Source organism: Sciurus carolinensis, chromosome 4 (genome assembly GCF_902686445.1).
Source record: "Sciurus carolinensis chromosome 4, mSciCar1.2, whole genome shotgun sequence".
In the NCBI taxonomy this organism is placed as follows: Eukaryota; Metazoa; Chordata; class Mammalia; order Rodentia; family Sciuridae; genus Sciurus; species Sciurus carolinensis.
Genome location: NC_062216.1, coordinates 162,615,097 through 162,637,262, shown reverse-complemented (window position 1 = coordinate 162,637,262; position 22,166 = coordinate 162,615,097). Strand labels below are relative to the sequence as shown.

Sequence of the window (22,166 nt, the reverse complement as noted above, 5' to 3'; positions counted from 1 at the left end):
ACCTTCCTGGGCCTGGGCTATCAGCTTCTGAAACCACACGCTTTTCCCTCTTAACACTCTAAAGCCCGGCGTGTGTCTGAAATCCCAGCTACTCAGGAGCTGGGGGCAGGAGGCTCACTTGAGCCCAGTTGTTCAAAGCCAGCCTTGGGCAGCACAGCATATCCTGTCCGAAAAACAACAACAAAACTTTTAGGTTACTACCTAATTCACTAACCTAGATTTCCTGCGATAGACGGCAGGCTTAAGGAATTAGTTTTTAAAAATCCTTTTTATTATTTTCAAGAAATCCAACAGTAACCCACACACCACCCACCTGGAGGCCAGCACAAGGCCCCACTCTGTGTCGCCACTACAGCCACAGAAAGGAATGTGAGGCAGTAGGAACCGATTTTGTTTCCATCCCTGCATGGCTGTAGCTGCATGGGGACGTTCTTGGGCCCACTTTTTAACACACTGGGTTAAGCCAGGCCAACCAGGCGATTTTATGATGCTCATCAAGTCTCCATGGGCGTGTGCGAGCTCCTGCTCCCAAAAGGGCCACTAACAGATGAGCTTCTGGCGTTGCTGAGAACAAGCCTTTCTCGTCTTCCAAATGCTTCATTTACTAAAATGCAAACCAACAGTTAAGAAATCACCAGATCAGGAAATTAAGTAATGCAAAAGAGACTAAGATATAGAAATAAGCCATAAAATTCTATTTTGGGGTGGACATCCCCCTCCCTCTGTGCCTACCTCAGCATCCTGAGTAGGTAAAATTACAGTGGGAGCCACTGTGTCCAGCTAAAAAGTATTAGGTATATTTTCATGACAATTTCTATGCCATGCTTGGTGTGATGGTGCAGTCCTGTAATCCCAGCTACTTGGGAGGCTAAGGCAGAGGACTGCCAGTTTGAGGCCGGCCTCAGCAACTCAGCAAGATCTTGTCCCAAAATTAAAACAAAACAAAACAGGGCTGGGGAGGGCTGGGGATTTAGCTGTTGGTAGAGCACTTTTCTAGCGTATGCAAGTCCCTGGGTTTGATCCTCAGCACCAAAAATCAATTGGTCTGCCAATAAAATTGGCTGCAGATGTGGCTAAGTGGTAGAGCACCCTGGGTTTAATTCCTAGTACTTGGGTGTGTGGCAGGGCAATTAAGTAAATGAGAAAGTAATTAACTAACTTGGAAGTTAAAGGTAATATGCTGCATGAAGCCAATAGTTTGTCTTTTTTTGTACTTTACCTCTGCTTGCCTTGGATTAATCTAGAATGTTTGGATAATAGCTGTCCCAGCCCTTCTAATAGCTACGTCCTTCCTGTATTCTACTCATTGTCTCTCGTTTTCTTTCATCTTTTTCTACATCATGACCAGCAGAGAACTTTTGGCATTTAGGACTCTTTATATGTAAATTCTAATTAGAATAACCCAAAGAGAAATCTCAGGATCCTTCCGCATGGAAGGGAAGATTCAGGAATCACATAGTGGGGACACAGCATCTCTATATATCTAGGACACAGCAGACTATCTTAAAATAAAAAAAGCAAACAGGATCTCCTGAACAAAGGGACTGGTCTCTAGGAAAGCAATCTTATAGAAGGTAGTTGAGGAGAGGGCAGATTTATTCACATTGGTAAGGGGAGAGCATGCTACATTCTGTCCAGCTCTGCCAGATCTTCCAGTTTTTAGACATTAAAAAAAATAATAATCTGCATTTGAGCTGGTTGTGGTAGCACATGTCTATAATCCCAGTGACTCAGGAGGTTGAGGAAGGAGGATCCTGAGTTCAAGGTCAGCTTCAGCAACTTAGCTAGACCCTGTCTCAAAGTGAAATATAAAACAGGCTGGGGATGTGGTTCTGTGGTAGAGCACCCCTAGGTTCAATCCCTGGTACAAAAGAAAAAAAAAATCTACATTTGAGTCAGGGGCAGTACTGAATGCCTGTAATCCAAGCTACTCAGGAGGCCGAGGAAGGAGGATTACAAGTTCAAGGCTAGCCTAGGCAACTTAGGCAGACCCTATTTCAAAAAATAAAAGGACTGGGAATGTAACTCAGTGGTAAAGGACTCCTGGGTTCAATTCCTAGTACCCCCCCAAAACAAAAACAAAACCCCCTCCTCCAAGAAAACAAAACTAAAAAGTGTGACAACGAGCTTACTTGTGAGTGTGAACACTTCCACAGTAAGCTGAGGACTCTTACCCGAGGAGACGGTGCTGATATCCCAGACACGAAGCCCTTCTTTCTGACCTCCAAAGGCGTAAATAAATGGCAAATCAGGACAGCATGACGAACAGAAGAGAACTCCCTAGGGAGAAAGGAAAAGAAAGCCGGTGGCTTCTGTCCTTCCAGAGCCCTGGTGTCTGGATCCCGAGCCTCTTCTGAGGTCTCAGTGTGGACAGTTCCAGCGACTCTCTACCACGGCGGCCTGCAGTCCCGAGGGAGGGGGTCACCATGTCCAATAGGAAGAGTGCAGCACGGTGGCCGTGCCAGGGAGAGGTGCGCCTGCCCTGACCACTTGGGTCTCTTCATTCTAGAAGCGATTTCCTAAGAAATCTGATCTGCTAAGACCCAGAAGCTGTTCTTTTAAACAATGAAAATAGCACGAAGGCCACTCTTAGATTTTTTTTAAACACTGCTGGGGCTTGAATCCAGGCCTCACATGCTAGGCAGGTGTTCCACACTGAGCTACATCCCGCCCTCAAGTCGTGAAGTTTGTGATGTTCTCACTTTCACATTTTTATTTCTAGATAATACATATGCATTATAGGAAATATGAATAAAAAATTAGATAAAACTTCATATTTTGGGATGTAATATGCTGAACTTAAATATAGGCACTTAAGCAATTAGGCATTTATAAATATGGACGATGCTGTAAAATATAACTTAAAATGATACTATAAGTACCTGCTATAAGTTGATACACACAAACACACCCACACACACACAATTTCTAATAGCCGTGTGGTGTTCTGTATTAGTCTAATTTAAATAATAGTGCCTTGCACACAGAAGGTGCTTAATATTTGTTCAAAGAATCCTGGTTATTTCAGAAGTTTTTAGTACTACAAATCAACTTCAGTGTAGTCAGTGTAGTCAGAGCTAGTTACGTGAAAAGGTAGTGAGAGGTACATATGCTGGCGCCAGCAGCTCTGTTGCCCTAAGGTCTAAGACTTCCTGGAGTGGTCCTGATTTTAGGGTAAAATAATAGCCACGTCACTTGTGTCCCCTTCTCATCCTTTTTAGTCTTACTAAGTGAGTGATAATCATGTGAACTGGAAAAGAAATCAGAATAGTCCCTGATTTTTCCAGAACTTTCCTAAGTCATATAACTCCCACTAAATTTAAAGCTCAAAATTAACTTCGATACATTCTTTAATGCAGTGATGTCCAGAAGAAGACAAGCAACGCAGGCAGGATCAGAATGGCAGGGAACAGAGAGGCCAGGCCAGGACGTTCTTACCATCTTCATGTCCCTGGAATGAACTAGACTTGGTCTGTCTCCTAAGATGTCCCAGATCTTCACATATTTGTCTGCTGACGCTGTCACAAGACAGCCCTTGATTTGACTGCTGAGATCAAGACCTAGAGGAAGATAATGATTAGTTCAGAGACTCACTTTGAAATACAGATTTACTTCATCATAAGTTAATGGAAATTAGACACTATTCTTGCTCACCAGAGATCTCATCATTGTGTGCATTGAGTGTAAAAATCGGCTTATCTGAACGTGCATCCAAATTATATACAAAGCCATCATCTGTACTGGCCTGGAGAGAGTAAAGAAAAGGCCAATGAAATTAGCAATGGTTAAGTATAAATCCCAGTAAAAATCAGCTACACATCTCACTGGTGGAGCTTATTAAAAATTAACATGGACACAAAGAACTTCCTCTGGGCTGAGCCAGTTACGCCCACACGGACTACTTGCACTCCACTGGCCCAAGGCAGCGAGACGTGACCACAAAGCTCTGGGGGTGACTGTGATGGCAGCAGAGCTGTAGGAGCAGAGGGTCAGACCTTGGAGTGCAAGTCTAAAGGGCAGGACTGGGAGCAGAGGCCTGGTGACATGGCTGCTCCAGGTACAGCCAGGGAGGACCCACAGAACCAGAGTCAGAGATCAGACGAGAAAAACAGCTTCTGGAGAAAGGGCGGTCAGTGCTGTCCGTGTGGTGGCAGAGCAATTCAACCAGGTAGGAGGTGGAAATGGAGGAAAAGCAGGCAAAAAACCCCAGCCAGTGCAGGAAGAAGGGAGATGGAACCACTGGGGACAGGGCCAAAAACTGAAATGGAAGGTCTTTTTCTCTGAGACTAGGAGGAAGGCAGCCACCATTTCATCACCTCCCACTTCCCTACATTTTTGTGACTTTAGCATCTATGACCATTTTCAGCAAATAACCTCAGGAACAATCTGTGCCTGACTTTTGAGAGCCAATGAAGAACACAGCATCAAATACGCTGTAGCTTCACTCCTGGTGACGGAGAAATCTGGCTCCCGGTAGGCAGCTTAGCCGGGATCTGCATGTACGAAGGATGCAGAGTTGAGATCATTCTCAGAATTATTACTTCAGGAAACTTATGAGAACTGTCCATGACTTTAAGAAAACTATTTTTAAAAACAGTATTTATTTGCCATGGGGTCTCGCTACATTGCCCAGGCTGGTCTCAAACTTGCAACCTTCCTGGCTCAGTCTCCCAGTGGCTCTTTAACACACTTTACTCCCTTTTCATTATTTAGGAAAACTGGGAAGCATATGAAGGTCTCACAACTTAATGAATCTTCCCTTGTGGGTGAAAGCTGGTTGTATTTCTCCTGGACTGAGTGTTGGCGGAACTCCTGGGGGCTCTGGGAACTATCCTCCCCACACAGCAAGGGTATTTGTTGAAGGGTCAGATCCTTCTTCCCCATTTGGGATGCGGGGTTATGAATGAAATAAGCTGGCATCGTCATCACTACGACTCCACTTAAGCACGAGGATTTAAACAGAAGATCATCTTCCTGGTCTGATTTAACCATTAAAAATCAGGAATAGTAACTGTGCCTAATATTAAAAAAAAAAAAAAAAAGACACTAAAAAGGGATCAAAATCAGTAAGTAAAAATAAGATACGGCACACTCTTGAGTGGTTGGCGGTTAGCAAAATCGTTCCCCTGTGCACTAATGTTTTTGTGGCTGAGTCATTCAAAAAAACCCCCAACTTATTTTTTTGACCTTAAGACCCAAATACTTCCCTCATAGTTAACACAGAAAAGGGTTTTCGGTGAATCTCTCTGCAATGGAATCAGGGAATCAGCTGTTAGAAACCTGGGAAAATCACAATAGTAACATTCACGTTCTTACCAAAAAATGACAAGGTGAAAAATGATTCCAGGTCACTCTCTCAATCTGCCCGCTGAACCGCCACATGCGATGGCTTTCATCTGGACTTCGGCAGTCATACAGAGCCACCGACCTGCAAACGTGCAGGCAGTTAGGCCTGAAGAGTTTAGTTCCCCTTTATGTTCTTAGTATTTTTATTCACTTTTTGAGACAGAGCCTATGTTGCCTGAACTTGAAACTATTCTCCCTCAGCTGGGATTACAGGTGTGCCACTACCATGCCTGGCTGACAATTACCTTTTTTTTTAAAACTAAACCCCAGAAACTCATGCATTTTAATTACAGCATTAGGTAAGTAGTCTTGAGAGGACAGCCTCAGCTCTGCTGCCTTTTTTTTTTTTTTTAACTCTTTTGAAGATTTTTTTATTTTTGTTTTATTTGTTCTAATTAGTTGTACATGACAGTAGGATGCATTTATACATTTTGAAAGATCATACATAAATGCAGTGTAATCTCATTTTTCTGATTGTACATCTTGCAGGACCACACTGGTCGTACAGTCATACATGTACATGAGGTGATAATGTCTGTTTCACTCCACTATCATTTAATAACATAGTTAGCAACAGATTGTGAAGTCAGGATCCCATTATTTAAAGCCTGTTTTTTTTTTTTTTTTTTTTTGGTGCTGGGGATCAAACCCAGGGCCTTGTGCTTACAAGGCAAGCACTCTACCGACTGAGCTATCTCCCCAGCCCCTTAAAGCCTGTTTTAAAGTCCTAAAAGTAGAAAAAAAGGAGCTGCTCCTCCCCAATAGGTAGAGTCTGGTCTTGCCACATGAAGCTGCTGGTGGGCTCCGAGTGTCTGCAGGGCAAATCCTCCACTGACCAGATGAATCCTATTTCCAAAGTTCAGAACAACATCTACAATTTCTTAGCCACAGTTGCTCTCTGCAGTCAGATCACTGTTTTGGGGGAACTGAGGGTACCCTTTTGTAATTTTACAGGCAGGATACCTAAGAAATGTCAACTTACTACTCTTCAAACGGTAAGGAAGCAAAATAGACTAAGTCAGTCTGATTCTACTGCTGTACTTCCCACCCTCAGGCTCAGTCAGCACAAGGAACACAGGTGACCGGAGGCTGTAGCCTGTCATAGGTAGCTGCCTATAGTGGCCTTCACTCAACTCTCCTACCTCAAGCCTTCTACCTGGGATGTGGAGATTGCTCATGAAGGCACAGTACATCTCCCCACTCCATGTCATCTATTTTGGTCAAAAGAACAAGACAGGGTACTAGTTCTGAACCCAGATCTTCAGAGGTTGTGGTATTTCGCTTATATGTCTGACCTCGCCCTAAGAATGTGTGGGCCAGCCTGCCGGTCTAGAGCCAGGTCCCCTGCTGCTCAGCTGACACAAGCCAACAGGAGCAGAACTGCCAGGCGACTTCAGCCTACATCTCCCAACCTCACGCAGACATCGGGGACAAACGTTTATCATCTAAAGTAACTGAATTTGGGGACCGTTTGTTTCATAATAATGGTTAACTTGCACATACTCAAAAAACTGAAGAAGTTACTAATTCCTGTAGCTACATTATTATGATAAAACCACACTTCCTTAGATTCCAAGGACCACAGCTGAAAACTAAAGAAAGTGGTGCTAACTGAAAGGACCACAGCTGAAAAGTACAGTAAGTAGGGGTCTCGACAGTATGTTCCATCTGCGCATCAAGTGAAAGTTCCTGAATTAGTTCAAGAGGATAAAAAAGAGCAGCAATGATTCGTGAAGTGCTTTCTTACTTATCATATGATCCAGAAATTAGAGTCTGTGCTTCAAATGGATGAAACTGCAGAGTCTGGACCTAAGGGGAGGAAAAGATAAATGAAGAGATCTATCTTTATTTTTTGTAGAATTACCTAACGTGGTGAGAACGGATTTCCATAAATTATTCACTTAGAAATTAGTAGTGTATTAAAAAACATAAATATACAGCTGGGCTCAGTGGTGGATGCCTGAATCCCAGCAGCTTGGGAGTCTGAGGTAGGAGGATCACAGGTTTGAGGCCAGCTTTAGCAATTTAGCAAGGCCCTAAGCAACTTAGCAAGACTGTCTCAAAATAAAAAATTTTAAAAGGGTTGGGGATGTGGCTCAGTTGTAAAGTGACCCTGGGTTCAATTCCCAGTGCCAAAAAAGGGAACAAATATATGCCAAACTATATTCCCAAACAAAGGCCAGCACTTTAAATACATAATGCAGTATTCCTCAAACTTTTACATATATAAGAATACATATGTGTATATGTACATGTACACACACATGGATACTTATAGCCCTCAAATGTTAAAAGATATTCAGAAGAAAAAGGGGGAATGGTCCAGTGTATCTGGGCAACTACACAGGCTTCTAAGTCCCACAGTGCACTTTAGCGTTAACAGAACCCAGAGGAATTAATTCTGCAGTCGGATCTTGTCACGTGCTCATGAGAAGCACTCTGTACACCCCAGGACACCATATGGAAACGCCCAGATTTTTAGAATCCTCTTTATTCACTCAGTTACTGTACCTTGTCTGTGTGCACAGCGAGGCTGGCTGCTGGCTTCCCCAAGGACATGTCCCACAAAATGACTGTGCTGTCAGCCGACGCACTTGCCAGCACGTTTCTGAGACAGGGAACACACAAATTAGGTGTGATCATTTAAAACGAGAGCATTAAATTAAGAAAAGGAATCAATTTACCATAGCATCAAAGTGAATACAATACTGAGGAATAAGTTTAATAAGAGAAATGCAATCTATATACTATAAACTACCAATATACTGGAAACTACCAAAGATTATCAAAAGAAACAAAAGCCTGTCTAAATGGAAGGACACCCGTGCTCCTGTACTGGATACTTAATATTGTTAACATGGAAATGCAGCAAATGCAAGATACCTAAAACAACCAAAAATCTTAAGAACAAAGTTGGGAAGCCCATAATTCCAGATTTCAAAACTTAAAAAGTTATGGTAATCATGTAAGGCGTAAGGACAGACCTATAGATTAACAGAATAGAATGAGGGACCAGAAATAAACTCTTGGCACTTTTAATTTTTGACAAAAGTGACATGATAATTAATGTTCAGTGGGAAAAGAAAGATCTTTTCAACTTAGGTTCAGGGACAACTGCATATCCCATACAAAAGTTAGGCCCTGACACCTCACACCATAAATGAAAGAATAACTCAAGACGGATCACAAACTTAAGTGTTAAGAGCTAATACTATGAAAGTCTCAGGAGTGTTCTGAGAGCACAGGTGTAGATCCTCACGATGCTGGGTTAAGGCGACAGTTTCTTAGATACAACCCAAACCACAGACAAAACTGGACATCATCAACCAAAAACACGCTGCAAAGTAGTCTACAAAGAAAGCAAAAAGACAACCCACAGAATTGGAGAGAATATTTCTGATTAGGCAGAATATGTAAAGAACTCATACAACTCAAAAAATGGACAAAGGACTCGAATATACATTTCTTACAGGGAAGATAATACAGTGGCCAAAAGATGCTCAACATCACTAATCCTTGAGAAATGCAAATCAAAACCACAATGAAGGTCAGGCATGGTGGCACACACCTGCAATCCTAGGCCTCAGGAAGCCGAGGCAGGAGAAGCACAAGTCTGAGTCCAACCTGGGCAACTTAGTGAGACCCTTTCTCAAAATAAAAAAATAAAAGGGCTAGGAATGTAACTCGGTAGTAGTACACCCCTGGGTTCAGTCCCCAGTACCAAAACAGCAAACCAGATCACAACATGATGAGACATAACTTCATACTTCTTAGGATGGCTATTGTTAAAAAAACAGAAAATAAATTTTGGAAGGACGGGGAGAAACTGGACTATGGAGTCCGTGTACACTGCTGGTAGGAATATACAATGGTGTAGCTGCTATGGAACAGTATAGAAGTTACTCAGAAAAGTAAAACTAGTACTATCATAAGATCTAGCAATACTTCTGGGGACATGCCCAAATGACCCGAAAACAGGGACTTGAGATATTTGTACACCCACATTCATAGCTGCATTATTTGCAATAGATAAAAGATGGAAGAAATCTAAGCGTCTGCTGATGAATGGATAAACAAAACGTGGTATTAACATACAATGGAACATAACTCAGCCTTCAAGAAGGACACCATGACATGAACAACAACATGTATGACCTGGGAGACTTCATGCTGAGTGAAGTAAACCAGTTTGAAAAGGTAAATACTGTATGACTCTATTCATGTGAGGTGTTTAGAATAATCACAGGGGCACGGGGAGTTAGTGTTTTAGTGTTTACAGGTTCAGAGTTTCAGTTTGGGAAGATGACAAGGTTCTGGAGATGGATGTGGGGATGGCTGTGCGACAATGTGAACGTATGGAAAGTCTCGACTTAAAAATGGTTCGAGTAGTAATTTCATGTTATGTATATTTTACTATGATTTAAAGATCCTATGACTTAAAGAAAAAAAGTGAGCAGAAGCGATATATGAAAAATGGAGTAAGAAAAATGTCTTTTGTGAAGAAACCCAGCCGTCTGCACCCTGGGTGCCGCACCACATGCTGTGGGGGAGCGGCGGTCAAGCAGGGGATGAGGAAGCAGAGCTGCTGCCCTCACAGGCCACCCGCCGCAGCAAAGGACGGCGGAAGTGAAGGCCAAAACACACAGGCAGACAGGTGTGGTGTAAAGACACCGTGGCCACCCTTTTATAGTCCAGCAAATGCCATTTCCTTTTACCTGATCAGCTTGTTCCATGAAAGGTCCAGGACAGCATCCGTATGCCCTTCTGCTGAGGAGCTCTGCAATAATTGTTTCCGTTACTTTCTGTATTAAAAGTCACCTCTCCATAAAATTGATATATTAATTTGTAAGATGCTTTAAATCATAAGATTATGTTTTGCTGTAACACAAACCTACTTGAAGAACTAAAGAAATAGACACTCTGTCTCCCTGTTGCCATAGATAACTAGGACACGTGTCAGCTCTTAAGGTAGGCACTGATCCTCCAAGTATCAATGTTGCCACTTGCCTCCCCCAATCGTAACAATTACAAATGCTACAGGAATTAATACATGGCTATTTAGAATTCAACACACACGAGGCTAAATAGAAACATTTAAAAAGTTCAAAACTGGCATATGAGTATGAAGTTATTATATATGAGGGAGAATCACAACCTAAGCCATGTTTTGTGTGGGAAATAATACGACAGTGGAGGTATTATGCAAACAAATATGTTCCTTGGATGGAGTTTTTTAAAGTAGAAAAATTATAATACCTTCATAACTACCTGTTCTGTCCCAACGAGACTATCTGGTGGAAAAAGTGTACGTTTGTATATGTTCTTATACTCTCCAGTAAACTTCTCTGTGTTTTCTAGAGTTTAAATATTTATTAACTTTTTACCTTCTTTCCTTTCTTTTTCTTCTTTTTTGAAAGTTTACTTCCGAGTGTGAAGACTGGCTCTAAAGAGTCCACTATATCAAGGTCCCACACTTCAATAACAGGGGTCATGTTTCCCACAGCAATGTAATTTCCTGCAGGAAGAAACAATGTGCTTGTGATTAGGCAGGAAAAAAAAATACAGAAAAACAACTAAGCAAATACATTACACTGTAGATTAAATGAGTAATGGCTTTGAGCAGTTGCTCACACTTCTAGATGCACCATGTAAACGTTGTTAACCATGCAGAGTCTATTTCAGGTGACCTTTTTTTTTTTTTTTTTTTGGCGGTACTGGGGATCGAACTCAGGGCCTTGTGTTTGCGAGGCAAGCACTCTACCAGCTGAGCTATCTCCCCAGCCCTTCAGGTGACCTTGAGTGGGCTCAGTCTGCATTTCTAAACAGCTCCTGGGTGACACACATGTTGTGCTGCTGGTATTAGGACTACAATTTGAGTCACAAAGGTTCAATCTTGCTTCAGTGTCCTCACTAACACAATGAGAATATCTGATGCCCACCAATACCATTCCTTCCTCATGGGCTGCTAAAAGGATGAGGAGGTCAGATCATGAATGTGAAAAGGTCTTGCAAACAAGACCGATGGTGTCAGTACTGTCAGTGTGCACCTCTCTGAAGGAGTACTGCCCGAGCACATAACGGGGGGTGCGGTGTGGCTAAGGGGACCCGATTAGTGATAAGCCTCTTCATTTTAGTTTTACCTGATGTTTTTTGAAACAGAGCATACCACTCAACTCTAGCAGGTAACACACACCACACTACTTTATATTGGGTTTTTATGGGACCGCAACAGTTTTATAGTCCAAAAAGCTTTCAGGGCTTTGTCCCTCAGCCTACAGTGGGGCTAATCTAAAGTCTGAAGATACACACACTCAAGAAATTAAGTGATCATAACTTCAGAAAATAACAGCAACTTCAGATCAGCAACAATTTTGAACACACTCATACAGAAAATAGTTTATTAGCTAGGAAAATGCCACAGGACTAGGGACCATAGGGCAACCTTAAGTTTTCCAGTTACCTGTAGAATCATCTGGGCTGGGATCAAAATTCAGCCATTCCACACTGAGAGGATATGCAGACAAGAGTATATCATGGTGTACATAGAAAGACTCTTCTTCTTGATTATAAACTGAAAAGATTGGAAAAAAAGAAGTTAATACATCAGAATAAGTCATCAGAAATTACACCCCACACAAAAGAACACTTTCCCTATAGAGACACATCTGATGACATTATAAGGAGATTCCATGGTCATCATTGACAGCTGAAAATTATCCATGTCTAATATATGTGCATCATCTGCCATGCCCCATATAGGGACATGAACACCCACAGGTCCCCCACCTGCATGCCTGCCAGGCAAATGGTCTTGATCTCTAGTTCTTTTGTTACAGAAAACAAACATTCATGACATATCCTCCAGAAGTACTTATTTGATTTTCTTAAAGGTCTAATTGATTAAAAGCAAAACTATGTTAAAACCTATGACTAGGAAGTCTTTTATTAAGAAATAAACATCATAAAATAAGCTATGGATTCCTTTTTTATTTTAATTCCTAGGGCCTCTGCTTCTGGGATGGATCCTGGGATCAGCAGATTCTATGTAAAGTTCTAGCACATCAGTCTAGGATGAGAGTACATGTTCAACATGATCAGACTGCAGTCCTGCAATAGCCTCAACCATGCTCAAGGTACTCAGCTTACATCTTAAATAAAACTGGTGATGATACTTTAAAACACATTCTTCTTTTAACCACTTCAGAGCAACAAATGGATCAGTTTTAGAATACGAGTTTTGAAATCTGAAAACAGATATGCTGGGTAATTTGTAGATTCCCTCCAAACCCAAATAATAAAACATATCTACAATGGCCTAACTTAGTAGGGAGTGGAAACGCACTGCAGGAGTAGAACTCCTTTCTACTCTTGGATCCTGAGTTCAAAGGAATGACTACAGTGTTCTTAGATGAGAATGTATACAAATGATGACAAGAGACTGTCTTACAATTTTAATTACTTGAAATTAGAATTGGTCTTCAGAAAATCAAGCGACATGGTTCTCATCTGAAATATGTAACAGTTCAAAGATATCAAGAGTGAGAAAAATTTCACATTTCAGTGCCTGCCATTGGAAGCCCTTTTAAAGAAAAATTTTATAAAAAGGTCATAATGAGTAATGGGATAAAATTGGCCTAATCTATAGCTTCCTGCAGGCAGTTCTGAGGTTTCCAAGAGTCACTGAAATCCAAGCTGGAACCAAGGGGCTGGGGTGCAGCACAGCAGCAGAGTGCTTGCCTAGCAGCCTAAGTCCTGGTTCAATACCCAGTACTGCAAAAAATTAAAAATTACAAAAATAAATAAATAAAGTAAATCTGATTTAAAACTTCATATCACTGTCTAATTCATGCCTCTCCATTCACCTCTGGCTTTAGTGTAAACATTTGCTAAGCTGGGAAGGTAAGCAAAAACTTTTGGTTCCAAAAGAGATTTGTGGCTTCTCTGTTGAATTATTATGAAGAAAACAAAGTGTTTCAAAAAGAGGAAATACCTGAAACAACTCTGAAAAAAGCAGGATAAAAATCTGTCTATCCAGCACAATCGCAATCACATAAAAGTGTTCGGGGTGAGGGGCAAGAAGGAAAAACCAGGGTGGCAAGTTATCACCTCAGGGTAATAGGATCGCGGAGTTTTGTTATTTTGTACACAGTTTTCCTTCCATGTCTACATTGGAAGTGGGGAAAACTGGTGAACATATTTAAATAAAAGACTAAAAACCCCTATTAGAATTTTCCAGGGGACCTACTTCCATTAAAAACACAGTTACCTGGGCTGGGGAGATAGCTCAGTTGGTAGAGTGCTTGCCTTGCAAGCACAAGGCCCTGGATTCGATCCCCAGCACCGCAAAAAAAAAAAAACAAAAAAAAAAAAAAAAAAAAAACAAACAAAAAAAACAGTTACCAAAGTGACAGTTCAGATTATACATGCCCAGAACAATAACCAGGAAAGGGACAAGTTGCATAAAATTTAACTTTGTAACTAACTCCAATGAAGTACAACAGAATTTAGCACTTAATACTTCATAACAGGAACCATGACAGTTATTTTAATATCACTTAGGAAACCTCTTAGTAGAGGACTTACTTCACTTACCATGCACCTCTAAATTGCACTGTTCCTGTTCAGCTCTGCCACAAACTATGAGATTGTCACTGGGCTTAATCAAGAAATCTTCACGCTCATATTGTTCCTAAGAGGGCAGAAAAAATAGTCACTGGCTAAAAGAAAGATCCAGTGAGGTTTCTCAGACACTCAAGGACACGATTAGAAAAGTGATGTAAAAATTTACCGTATCTTTCAGAGTAACATAAGGATCTTGATCATTACTCCCATATACTGTAAGACCCAGGAGAGATTCACCAAGAGTCTCAGCATCTAAAAGAATTCATCAAAATAAATAAAATGGTCATCTTGACAAAAACGGTTTTCAGAAGACATCCATCTGTGGACTTAGACCCGATCATCTATTTTGTACTAACTACACATTATCCATAGTAGAGAAAGGACACAGTGCAGGAATTTTAAAAGCCATTTATATTTGATGTTTGGAATGCATTTCTGATAGTCTTGGGGTTCACAATCTTCCAATGAAAGAATTACATCAAAGAATTAAATCTGCTGGGCACAGTGGTACACACCCTGTAACCTCAGCTACTGGGGAGGAAGAGGCAGAAGGACCACAAACTAGAGGATATCCTGGGCAACTTATTAAGACCCTGCCTTAAAAATAAAAAGGGCTGGGGCGTGGCTCAGTGGTAGAGCTTTTGCCGAGCATATGCAAGATCCTACGTTCAATTTCCAGTACCACGCCAAAACCCCCAAAACAAAACAAAACAAAAGACCCCCCACCCTTTTAGAAAATATTAGAACTGTGCTCAGATTCTCTAGCTTTCTCGCTGCAATTGTGATTCAAAACACTACAGAGTGGCCATTTTGAGGATCTAGAAATAAAATTGCCCCCAAACACTAAAATCAACACAGAATAAGTAAGGGCCGTCTGGTCAAAACTGAGAAATGATGGCTTCAGAGTTGCCAGCTGCTATAGTGCAAGCATTCTCAGAACTGTTGATAGGCTACTGTGCCTTATCAACCTGGAAAAAAAAAAAAAAAAAAGCTATATGCCCTTTTCACTAAACTTACTTGAAAATGGAATTGTTCTTTTATGAGACATCTACAAGTATAGCATAGAGTTGACCCAGAGTAACATAAACTCAAGACAAAGAAGATATGCTGAATTGTTGTTAGGGGAAGCTACTTTAAGAAGACAGGACTGATAGGGCCCAGACAACGCTATTCCCATAGCACCATGTTCTTAACAAGGTGGGGGCCCACAACCCAGGGCTGAAGGATCACACCAAGAGAAAACTGAAAAAGAATGAAGGATTTATAGCCAGAGTGTGCTCAAACCTTAGCACAACCTCCCCCCAGCTGTGTGACACTGGTAAATGGAGGTGACACTCCATTTCAGTATTCCATAATGCAGAATGAGGTAAACAGCAGTGCACAGGACACAAGGCCAGGGGAATGGGGAATATGGAGGAAGGAACATCCGGATGGAAATAAATGGACGAATGACAATAGAATCTGACAATGGAGTAAGTCAGGGTTATTTATTGGAAGGAAAAGGGGTATACCACTAATAAGATTGAAACTGGGGGTACCAATTCTGGCAGAAAGCATCCCCGAGGATGATGCAAAATTCCTAGCTGCCTCTGCCATCTTTTTCTACTTTTTCCTCCTCCTTCCTCGTGAGCCAGGCCGGGTCCTCCGTGCTTCTGGCCTAATCTAGCTTGAAGTTTCTTGCTCCTCCAGGGAGAGGTGCACCCTTTCTCCCAACTCATTCTCCACTGCTGCCTCAGGCAACCTCCTAAAATCCCTACTGAGTTGTCCTGTCCAGTGCACATACCTTTAACAGTGTCCCCTGTGCAGACCCCCAAGCCTGGCATTCAAGCTAGACCCAGTTAGTCTTCCTGAACGGCTCCCCACGCACCTCCCGCATCTTCACTCACACAGATGGACTCACGGGCATTTCCCATGGCGGGTCTTCATTCCAGCAGTTTCTTCTCCCTGTCCGAGCTCAACCCTGCTGGGACACTAAGGTTCTCTCTAGTCTGCCCGTCCGCACTACCTTCTCCTCTCCTGGGGTTGACTCCACCTCCACGCGTCGCCTATAGCACTTGAACATGCCCCCACTGGAGGCATCAGGCCAAGTGTGCTCATTTCCATTCCATCCTCACCAGAACCCACTTCCTCAGCGCTCACTTGCCCTATTTCCGATCTCCCCGTGCGCAGTGCAGACCACCTCCCCGAGTCCTGTTCTTCGAGCACTCCAACAACACCAACTGCTCTCTGGGTTCCCCACAGTGCTCACTGTCACCCCACATGGGCCCGATTTCAAAAACAACAACTGTGTATTACAGAAATTTCTAAACATGAACAAAAAGAGAGGAGGCATTAAAAAACCTACGGCATATCCCCTAGCTTTAACAATTAACAATAATTTCCCCCTGTTGTTTTTTTACCCTTTCTTTCCACTCCAATCTTTGGGCTCTTTCAGAGCAAATTCTAGAAAGCATATTATTTTACTTGACGTTTTACTGTGAACCTCTCCCTGATAAGGGTATTTTTTGGTGCCTGATAACAGCTGTGAAACTTTTGCAATGTACTATGTTAAATGCACTTCATCATCCCAAGAACATCTATCGTAAGGCAAGATATTTAATAAATCGTTAAGATTTTATACTGGGTCACTGAATTCTTGCACAAATCCAGGCTCTTAGGAAAAAGAAACAGCATTCTTTGACTCCTCAGTGTCACTCAGTATAACACTCTGTCAAAGTATCATTCATATTCCCTTCCCACCCACCTGTTGAGTAAGCCAAGGGGATCAGAGCTTAAAAAGTATCAAAATGGTATCATCTTTGAGACTTTATACATTGTACATCATATAAGGAACAACTTTTGCTTAGTATCAGTCACTCATCAGAAATCCTTCAAGAGTTGCTCCTCCATAATCAATAAATGGTAGTGACTTTGCTTTGCTGCAGATAACATCCCTGTTGAACTGATTTTTTATGTGTTGGGTCATTTATGGTTTTCTGATTTTATAACTTGGAAGTTGCTGATTCTGTTGGAATCCCGCCAGGTCCCCAAAATGCAGAGCAATTGGGATTTAGAAGTTACATACATAAAATAATTAAATCATGCACCAAACATGAATGCCTATTTCTCAACCGTCAGGATCAGGTGTTAGTGCCAAGCAGGTAGCACACCAGAAGACCACCATGGCAAGTGTGTCCCGGCTTCTGCTGGCCCCTTTTACACACATCTTCACAAGTCCAAAAAGAGCAATAAAGTTCTGTTTATGCCTTCTGAGTTCACTTTATTTCCCCCAAGACTTTCTACCTGAACTGCTCTTCTGTTCTCCCTTTTCTCTTCCCATCTGGGGTTCTCTTTTTCTAATGAGCTCCAAGAACACTGTTTCAACATGCACATATTGTGAAAAGAGTCAATGCAGTTGAGGAAAAGGCATAAAGATATAAGTTCAAGTACATTATAACTGCATACCAGAACTCACGAATGAGTTACAGAATAATATACCTAATACATGCAAGAAAATGCATAATATTTTTTTAAAAGATCTTAGATTTATACTTTAGATCAGTGGATTATATCTTCTAAACTAGTTTAAAAATATGTTCTGTTTAAATCTTGGACCAGACTATTTAACTGAAGTCAGGGATAATGAACTTGGGGTAAGCCTTGGAACACCAGCATGGTGGAGAGTACTGTGCCCGTATGTGATCAACGGCAGAAGTGACCGAGGCCTCCTCACCTGGGTCGCCGTCCTCGTCGTATCTGTCTAGGTCATACTCAGCCAACTCATCGTCTTCTAGGGTGCGGTCATCCTCTGGGTCGCCATCCTCCAGGGGTTCCCTTGGTCGTGCCTGGGTGCGGGCGCTCTGCATGCCATCTTCTGAAGGATTGCCTGTCTCCTCTTCTTCACTGCCACCCTCTTCTCTATGAGAACAAGAAGACAAAAGAAATCACCCAATGGCACTGTCCAATAACAAGACCACTAAGCCATTCTTCAAAACGCACATCTCGTCTGGATTTGATCACAGACAGCAACGTTTCTGAACTTACTGTAGCTTCTCCTTTGCTTCAGCAATGAGACGTTTTACTTCATCTTTACTTAACTCTACCTGTAAGAGAGCAAACATTTCATTATAACTTTTTTTTTTGTTTGTTTGGCACCGAGGAATGAACTCAGTGGTGTTTAACCACTGAGCCACATCCCTGTCCCATTTTTGTATTTTATTTAGAAACAGGGTCTCACTGAATTGCTTAGGACCTCACTAAGTTGCTGAGGCTGGCTTTGAACTCATGTTCTTCCTACTCAGTCTCTGAGTTTCTGGGATTATAGGTGTGCACCACCATACCTGGCTTCATTACAACATATTTAAGGAAATCATCAGAAGTTTTTGAATGAACAAGTTTGTGAAAAAATGTAAAATATAACTTCAAAAGACATCAAGATGAGAGTCAAACATCAATCCAGGTTCTCTTGATTTAACATTAATAGAGTTTTTACAGGTCCTTACAATCAAGATCCTGTCTCACTAAAACTGTCTTTTTGATTTTATAACTTGGGAGTTGCTGATTCTGTCAGAGTCCCACCAGGTCCTGTACCCTAGTAAGAGTTCAAAACTGAGGTCACTCTCTTTACTTCAAAACTGGCATTCCGTCACATTAGCAGTGCTTCAACTTTAAAACACACTGAACACTAATAAAATACAAGCTCCTTGAAGACAGAGGCTGACATGCCATTGTATAAATAGTTTAGTGGCCCATGATAGTGATGTTTAATAACTGATGATGAATTCAATCATTCACCCAGTTTCTACTAAAAAGCCTTTGAGAATGGCATTCCATTGTGGGATAGCTCCAGAAAACAATTAAGTTTAGTGAAAATACAGTTATTTGTCTAATTTTTCCTTTTGGAAATTTCACAGAATTCAACTACTTTCTTCTATAAACTCTTCAAATTTTTCTGCGCCCAAGAATCACCTGGGGGATTTCAGGCCATGTCTTGGGGCTGTAGCTCAGCGGTAGAGCATTTGCCTAGTGTTCAATTCCCTGGTGCCACAAAAATAAACATTCCAAGCCATACTCTAATCTCAATACTTCAGAGTGGAGCATGGTAATGTCTGAAGCTCCCCAAGTGTTTCTGATGCGTAGACTCATTTGGAATCACTGTCTTCAAGAATCTGAAAGGTTGTATGTCCCCCTTTAATAAGAACTACTTCCTCATTTAACAAATTTTAATGAGATAATTTTCTGTCCCTGTTCTATAAATATGCATTGAGTGTCTGCTACACGCCAAACATATGAGAAAAAGTTAATAAAACAGTTCTTGCTCTGATAGAAGATGCATGTATTGGGACTATTCCAACCCCTTACTCCTGTGAACTCCATGTCCAAGCCACTCACATTCCTACCGATTTCCCTATCTGTCATCATTGGCCCAGTCAATTACATTCAAAACGACCCGTTTTACAAGACTTATTCCCACTGACATTCAATAAACGCACGTTCACTCCATAAAGGTGGGGCCTTTTCTGTATTGTTTGTGCTTCTCGGATCCCGAACAAAGCCTGGCCTGCAGAAAGCACCCAGCGATCTTCACATGTGCTACAGACTAAGTCTGCTTTTCATTCATGGGTCACGTTCACTCTTCACCTCCCTGCCCGATCAACATCTCATTCGGATTACTCCAAAAAATTCCTGATTTGACTCTGGGCCTCCCGACATGGCAGCCTCCACGCAGCTTTTCTACGTAGCTTCCATCCTCACTCCTCCGAGCACAAAGCACGAGAGTGGAAAGTGGAGTTTGTTCCCATGCGCTCTCTTCCCAGGGATGCCTGAAAATGCACTGGGCTGGGAGTGAAGCTGTGCTGCGGTGGGTGAGCGTTTTGCGTTATTTCGCACCCGAAGCAGCACCCCGCCCCTTTCCAGTCCTCGAGGTCCACGTGCGAGCGAATTTGGGGGTGTGGCTGGTCTTGGACAGACCCGCCCTAAGCAGCAAGGTCCTGACAGGCCCAGGAGACGCGTCGGAGCCGCAGCTCTCGTCGCTACAACCAGGCCGAAGCCGGCCTCGGCCGGCCAGTCGCACCAGCTGGCCAGGCCCGTGCAGGGTCCCCAGGCCGGACTGACCGGCATGCCGCTCCCCCGATCTCGGAGCGACCAGGCCTCACCTTGTCTGGCGTCTCTTTGGCCACGCCGCAGCGGACCCAGGCCACGCAGGTCACCTGGCGGCTGCGGTTCATGGTCCTTGGCTCAAGGGCGTGTCAGGCTGGAGACCCGGGCCGCAGGGGAAGGTGGAGCGCCGCCCCGAGAGCCGCACGCTCCCGAGGAAGCCGGCAGGCAGAGCGCAGGCGCGGGCTCTTGTCCGGCCGCGGCGCCCAGTTTGACGTCATTCGAGGGCGCCGAAGGCAAAGGGCGGGGAAGGGTCCGAGACGGAAGCCGCGGGGCGGGGAAAGACTGGAGGCGGAAGCTGCGGCACGTGGGGCGCTGAGTGATGGGCTGGGCGGTGTCCTGCAGCTTGAGGGGCTTCAGGACCGTCCGGCCGGTGGCGGCGTCTGCGGACTTGATGGGAACAAAGAAAATATTTAGAACTGCAGGGGTTAATCAGAGGCAAAATGCCGCCAGCCTTTATGTATTTCGCTTGCAGTTCCGTAGACTTCGTGGTGACCGGTGGCACCAGAGAGGGAGGGTGGGTGGCTCTCTCCGATTTTCTTCTCCGTTGCTGGGGATCCAGTCCAGGGCCGAGCTCTCTACCACTGCCTCACTCGTGCCCGCCATTATTTTCTTGAATGTTGCCTTCTCACCTTAAAACATTCTGCACCTGTCATATACGAGGTGTCCGATGGCATTGGGAATCACATTGTGCTCTTTAGGTTGGAAGCAGCATTTTAAGTGCCTTATGTTAAAATGGTGGCTTAATTTTCTTTATCCTTCCCTCGTTTTTATTAAGGCAAGAGATAACGTAAAATTTACCATCTGGACCATTTTTAAGCGTACCAGTTTAGCAGCACTAAGGTTGAGAATTTTTATTCCTCCAGGCTGGCTTATTAACATCTGTCTAGGCTTGGTCAGGTGGGCCCAGGTGGGCATATGGAAATGGGCTTGTGTTTGAGTATTTGACTCTGGCTCAGTTCCCTCGGGGTTGCCAGTTTATGAGCCAACTGCTGCTGCAAGATGACCAGATCCTTTGCAGCTGCACCCAGCTCAGTGCCTACTGGGCACTTGATAAATATTTGTTAAATGAATGAGTAAAGAATAGAAGATGGGCTAGACTGTGGTTATTTCAGGCCTGCCGAACCTACCCTCTTTTACTGAACTTACTACATTCTGCCACTCCAACCCAAGGTGTGAATTTCCTTTGAAAATGAAAATCCAAATGCAGCTGGTGTAATTAATTCTTTATAACAAGAATTGACAAGAGCCAAGTTCTATTAGTTCTATTCCTAAGCCTTTTTATTGGGAACTGATGAGCTCATTTAACGTGAAAAGTCTCTTTGCCAGAGGCCAGAAAAAATGTGCTTGGCAGCATGATGGCTATTCTTAGTTAAAGGTCCCAGAGGATTGAACCCAGGTCTGTGCCAGACTCTTGTGACACCTTCTAGCTCAGCACCCTGTGTAATTAGGTTCATCAGCATTATTAACAAATGACCTTGAGTGCTGGGAAGGAAGTGAAATCCGTCATATTCTCCTCCCCATTGTACTAGGCCCTATTTCTTGCCCATCCTCTAGCTAACTCTACAATATTACCTGATAAAGATTTGGAGGAATAATAACAACTACCAGTTTCCAAGTGCCAGAGTCTCATACCATGTCATTACCAGTGACAGGTGTACCAAGTTGGAACTTCATTGTTCCAGAACTGAACTTAATTTCCATCTTTGCAAGGACAGGAACCATGAGGATCTCAACCACAGTACTGCCAATACCTGGCAGAGTGCCTGGCACAGCAAATACCAGTAAGTATTTGTCAAACAAATGAATCAGAATTCTAAACTGAAGTTCACAGACATTAAGAAACTTGCCTAACATCACGCAGTGACAGCAAGATACTGAGTCCTAGTCCAGGATCCTTTCCTTCATGCCACACAAGTTTTCTGGTAGTTGCTTGTCAATTGATTCATTCATTTTCTTGGATGCAAATGACAGATAACCCAACTCTAATTGCTGTAGGCAAGAAATGGAATTTTTATGCTAGGATGACTCAAGAATATAACGACATAAATGACTTCAGACAT

General features: G+C 42.8%; 1 protein-coding gene across 1 annotated transcript; it reads right to left on the bottom strand.

Annotated features, from left to right (window-relative positions):
* Positions 1–258: 258 nt before the first annotated feature.
* Positions 259–20,287, bottom strand: Pwp1 (PWP1 homolog, endonuclein). Its single transcript, XM_047551671.1, has 15 exons — positions 20,103–20,287; positions 17,992–18,050; positions 17,681–17,865; positions 14,135–14,220; positions 13,939–14,035; positions 11,807–11,917; positions 10,731–10,861; positions 10,062–10,123; positions 7,858–7,954; positions 7,094–7,155; positions 5,317–5,428; positions 3,655–3,745; positions 3,439–3,560; positions 2,175–2,280; positions 259–604 (listed from the first exon to the last, which is right to left on the bottom strand). Exons 1-15 carry the CDS (start codon positions 20,172–20,174, stop codon positions 495–497), a joined length of 1,503 nt encoding a protein of 500 aa, XP_047407627.1. The 5' UTR covers positions 20,175–20,287; the 3' UTR covers positions 259–494.
* Between the last annotated feature and the right edge of the window lie 1,879 nt (positions 20,288–22,166).

Coding starts and splice junctions, on each gene's coding strand:
- Pwp1 (XM_047551671.1), bottom strand. CDS start 20,174: ATGAACCGCAGCCGCCAGGTGACCTGCGTGGCCTGGGTCCGCTGCGGC. Junction 14,036..14,134: donor ATGTTACTCTGAAAGATACG/GTAAATTTTTAC, acceptor CTGCCCTCTTAG/GAACAATATGAGCGTGAAGA. Junction 605..2,174: donor TATCAGCACCGTCTCCTCGG/GTAAGAGTCCTC, acceptor TTTGCATTTTAG/TAAATGAAGCATTTGGAAGA.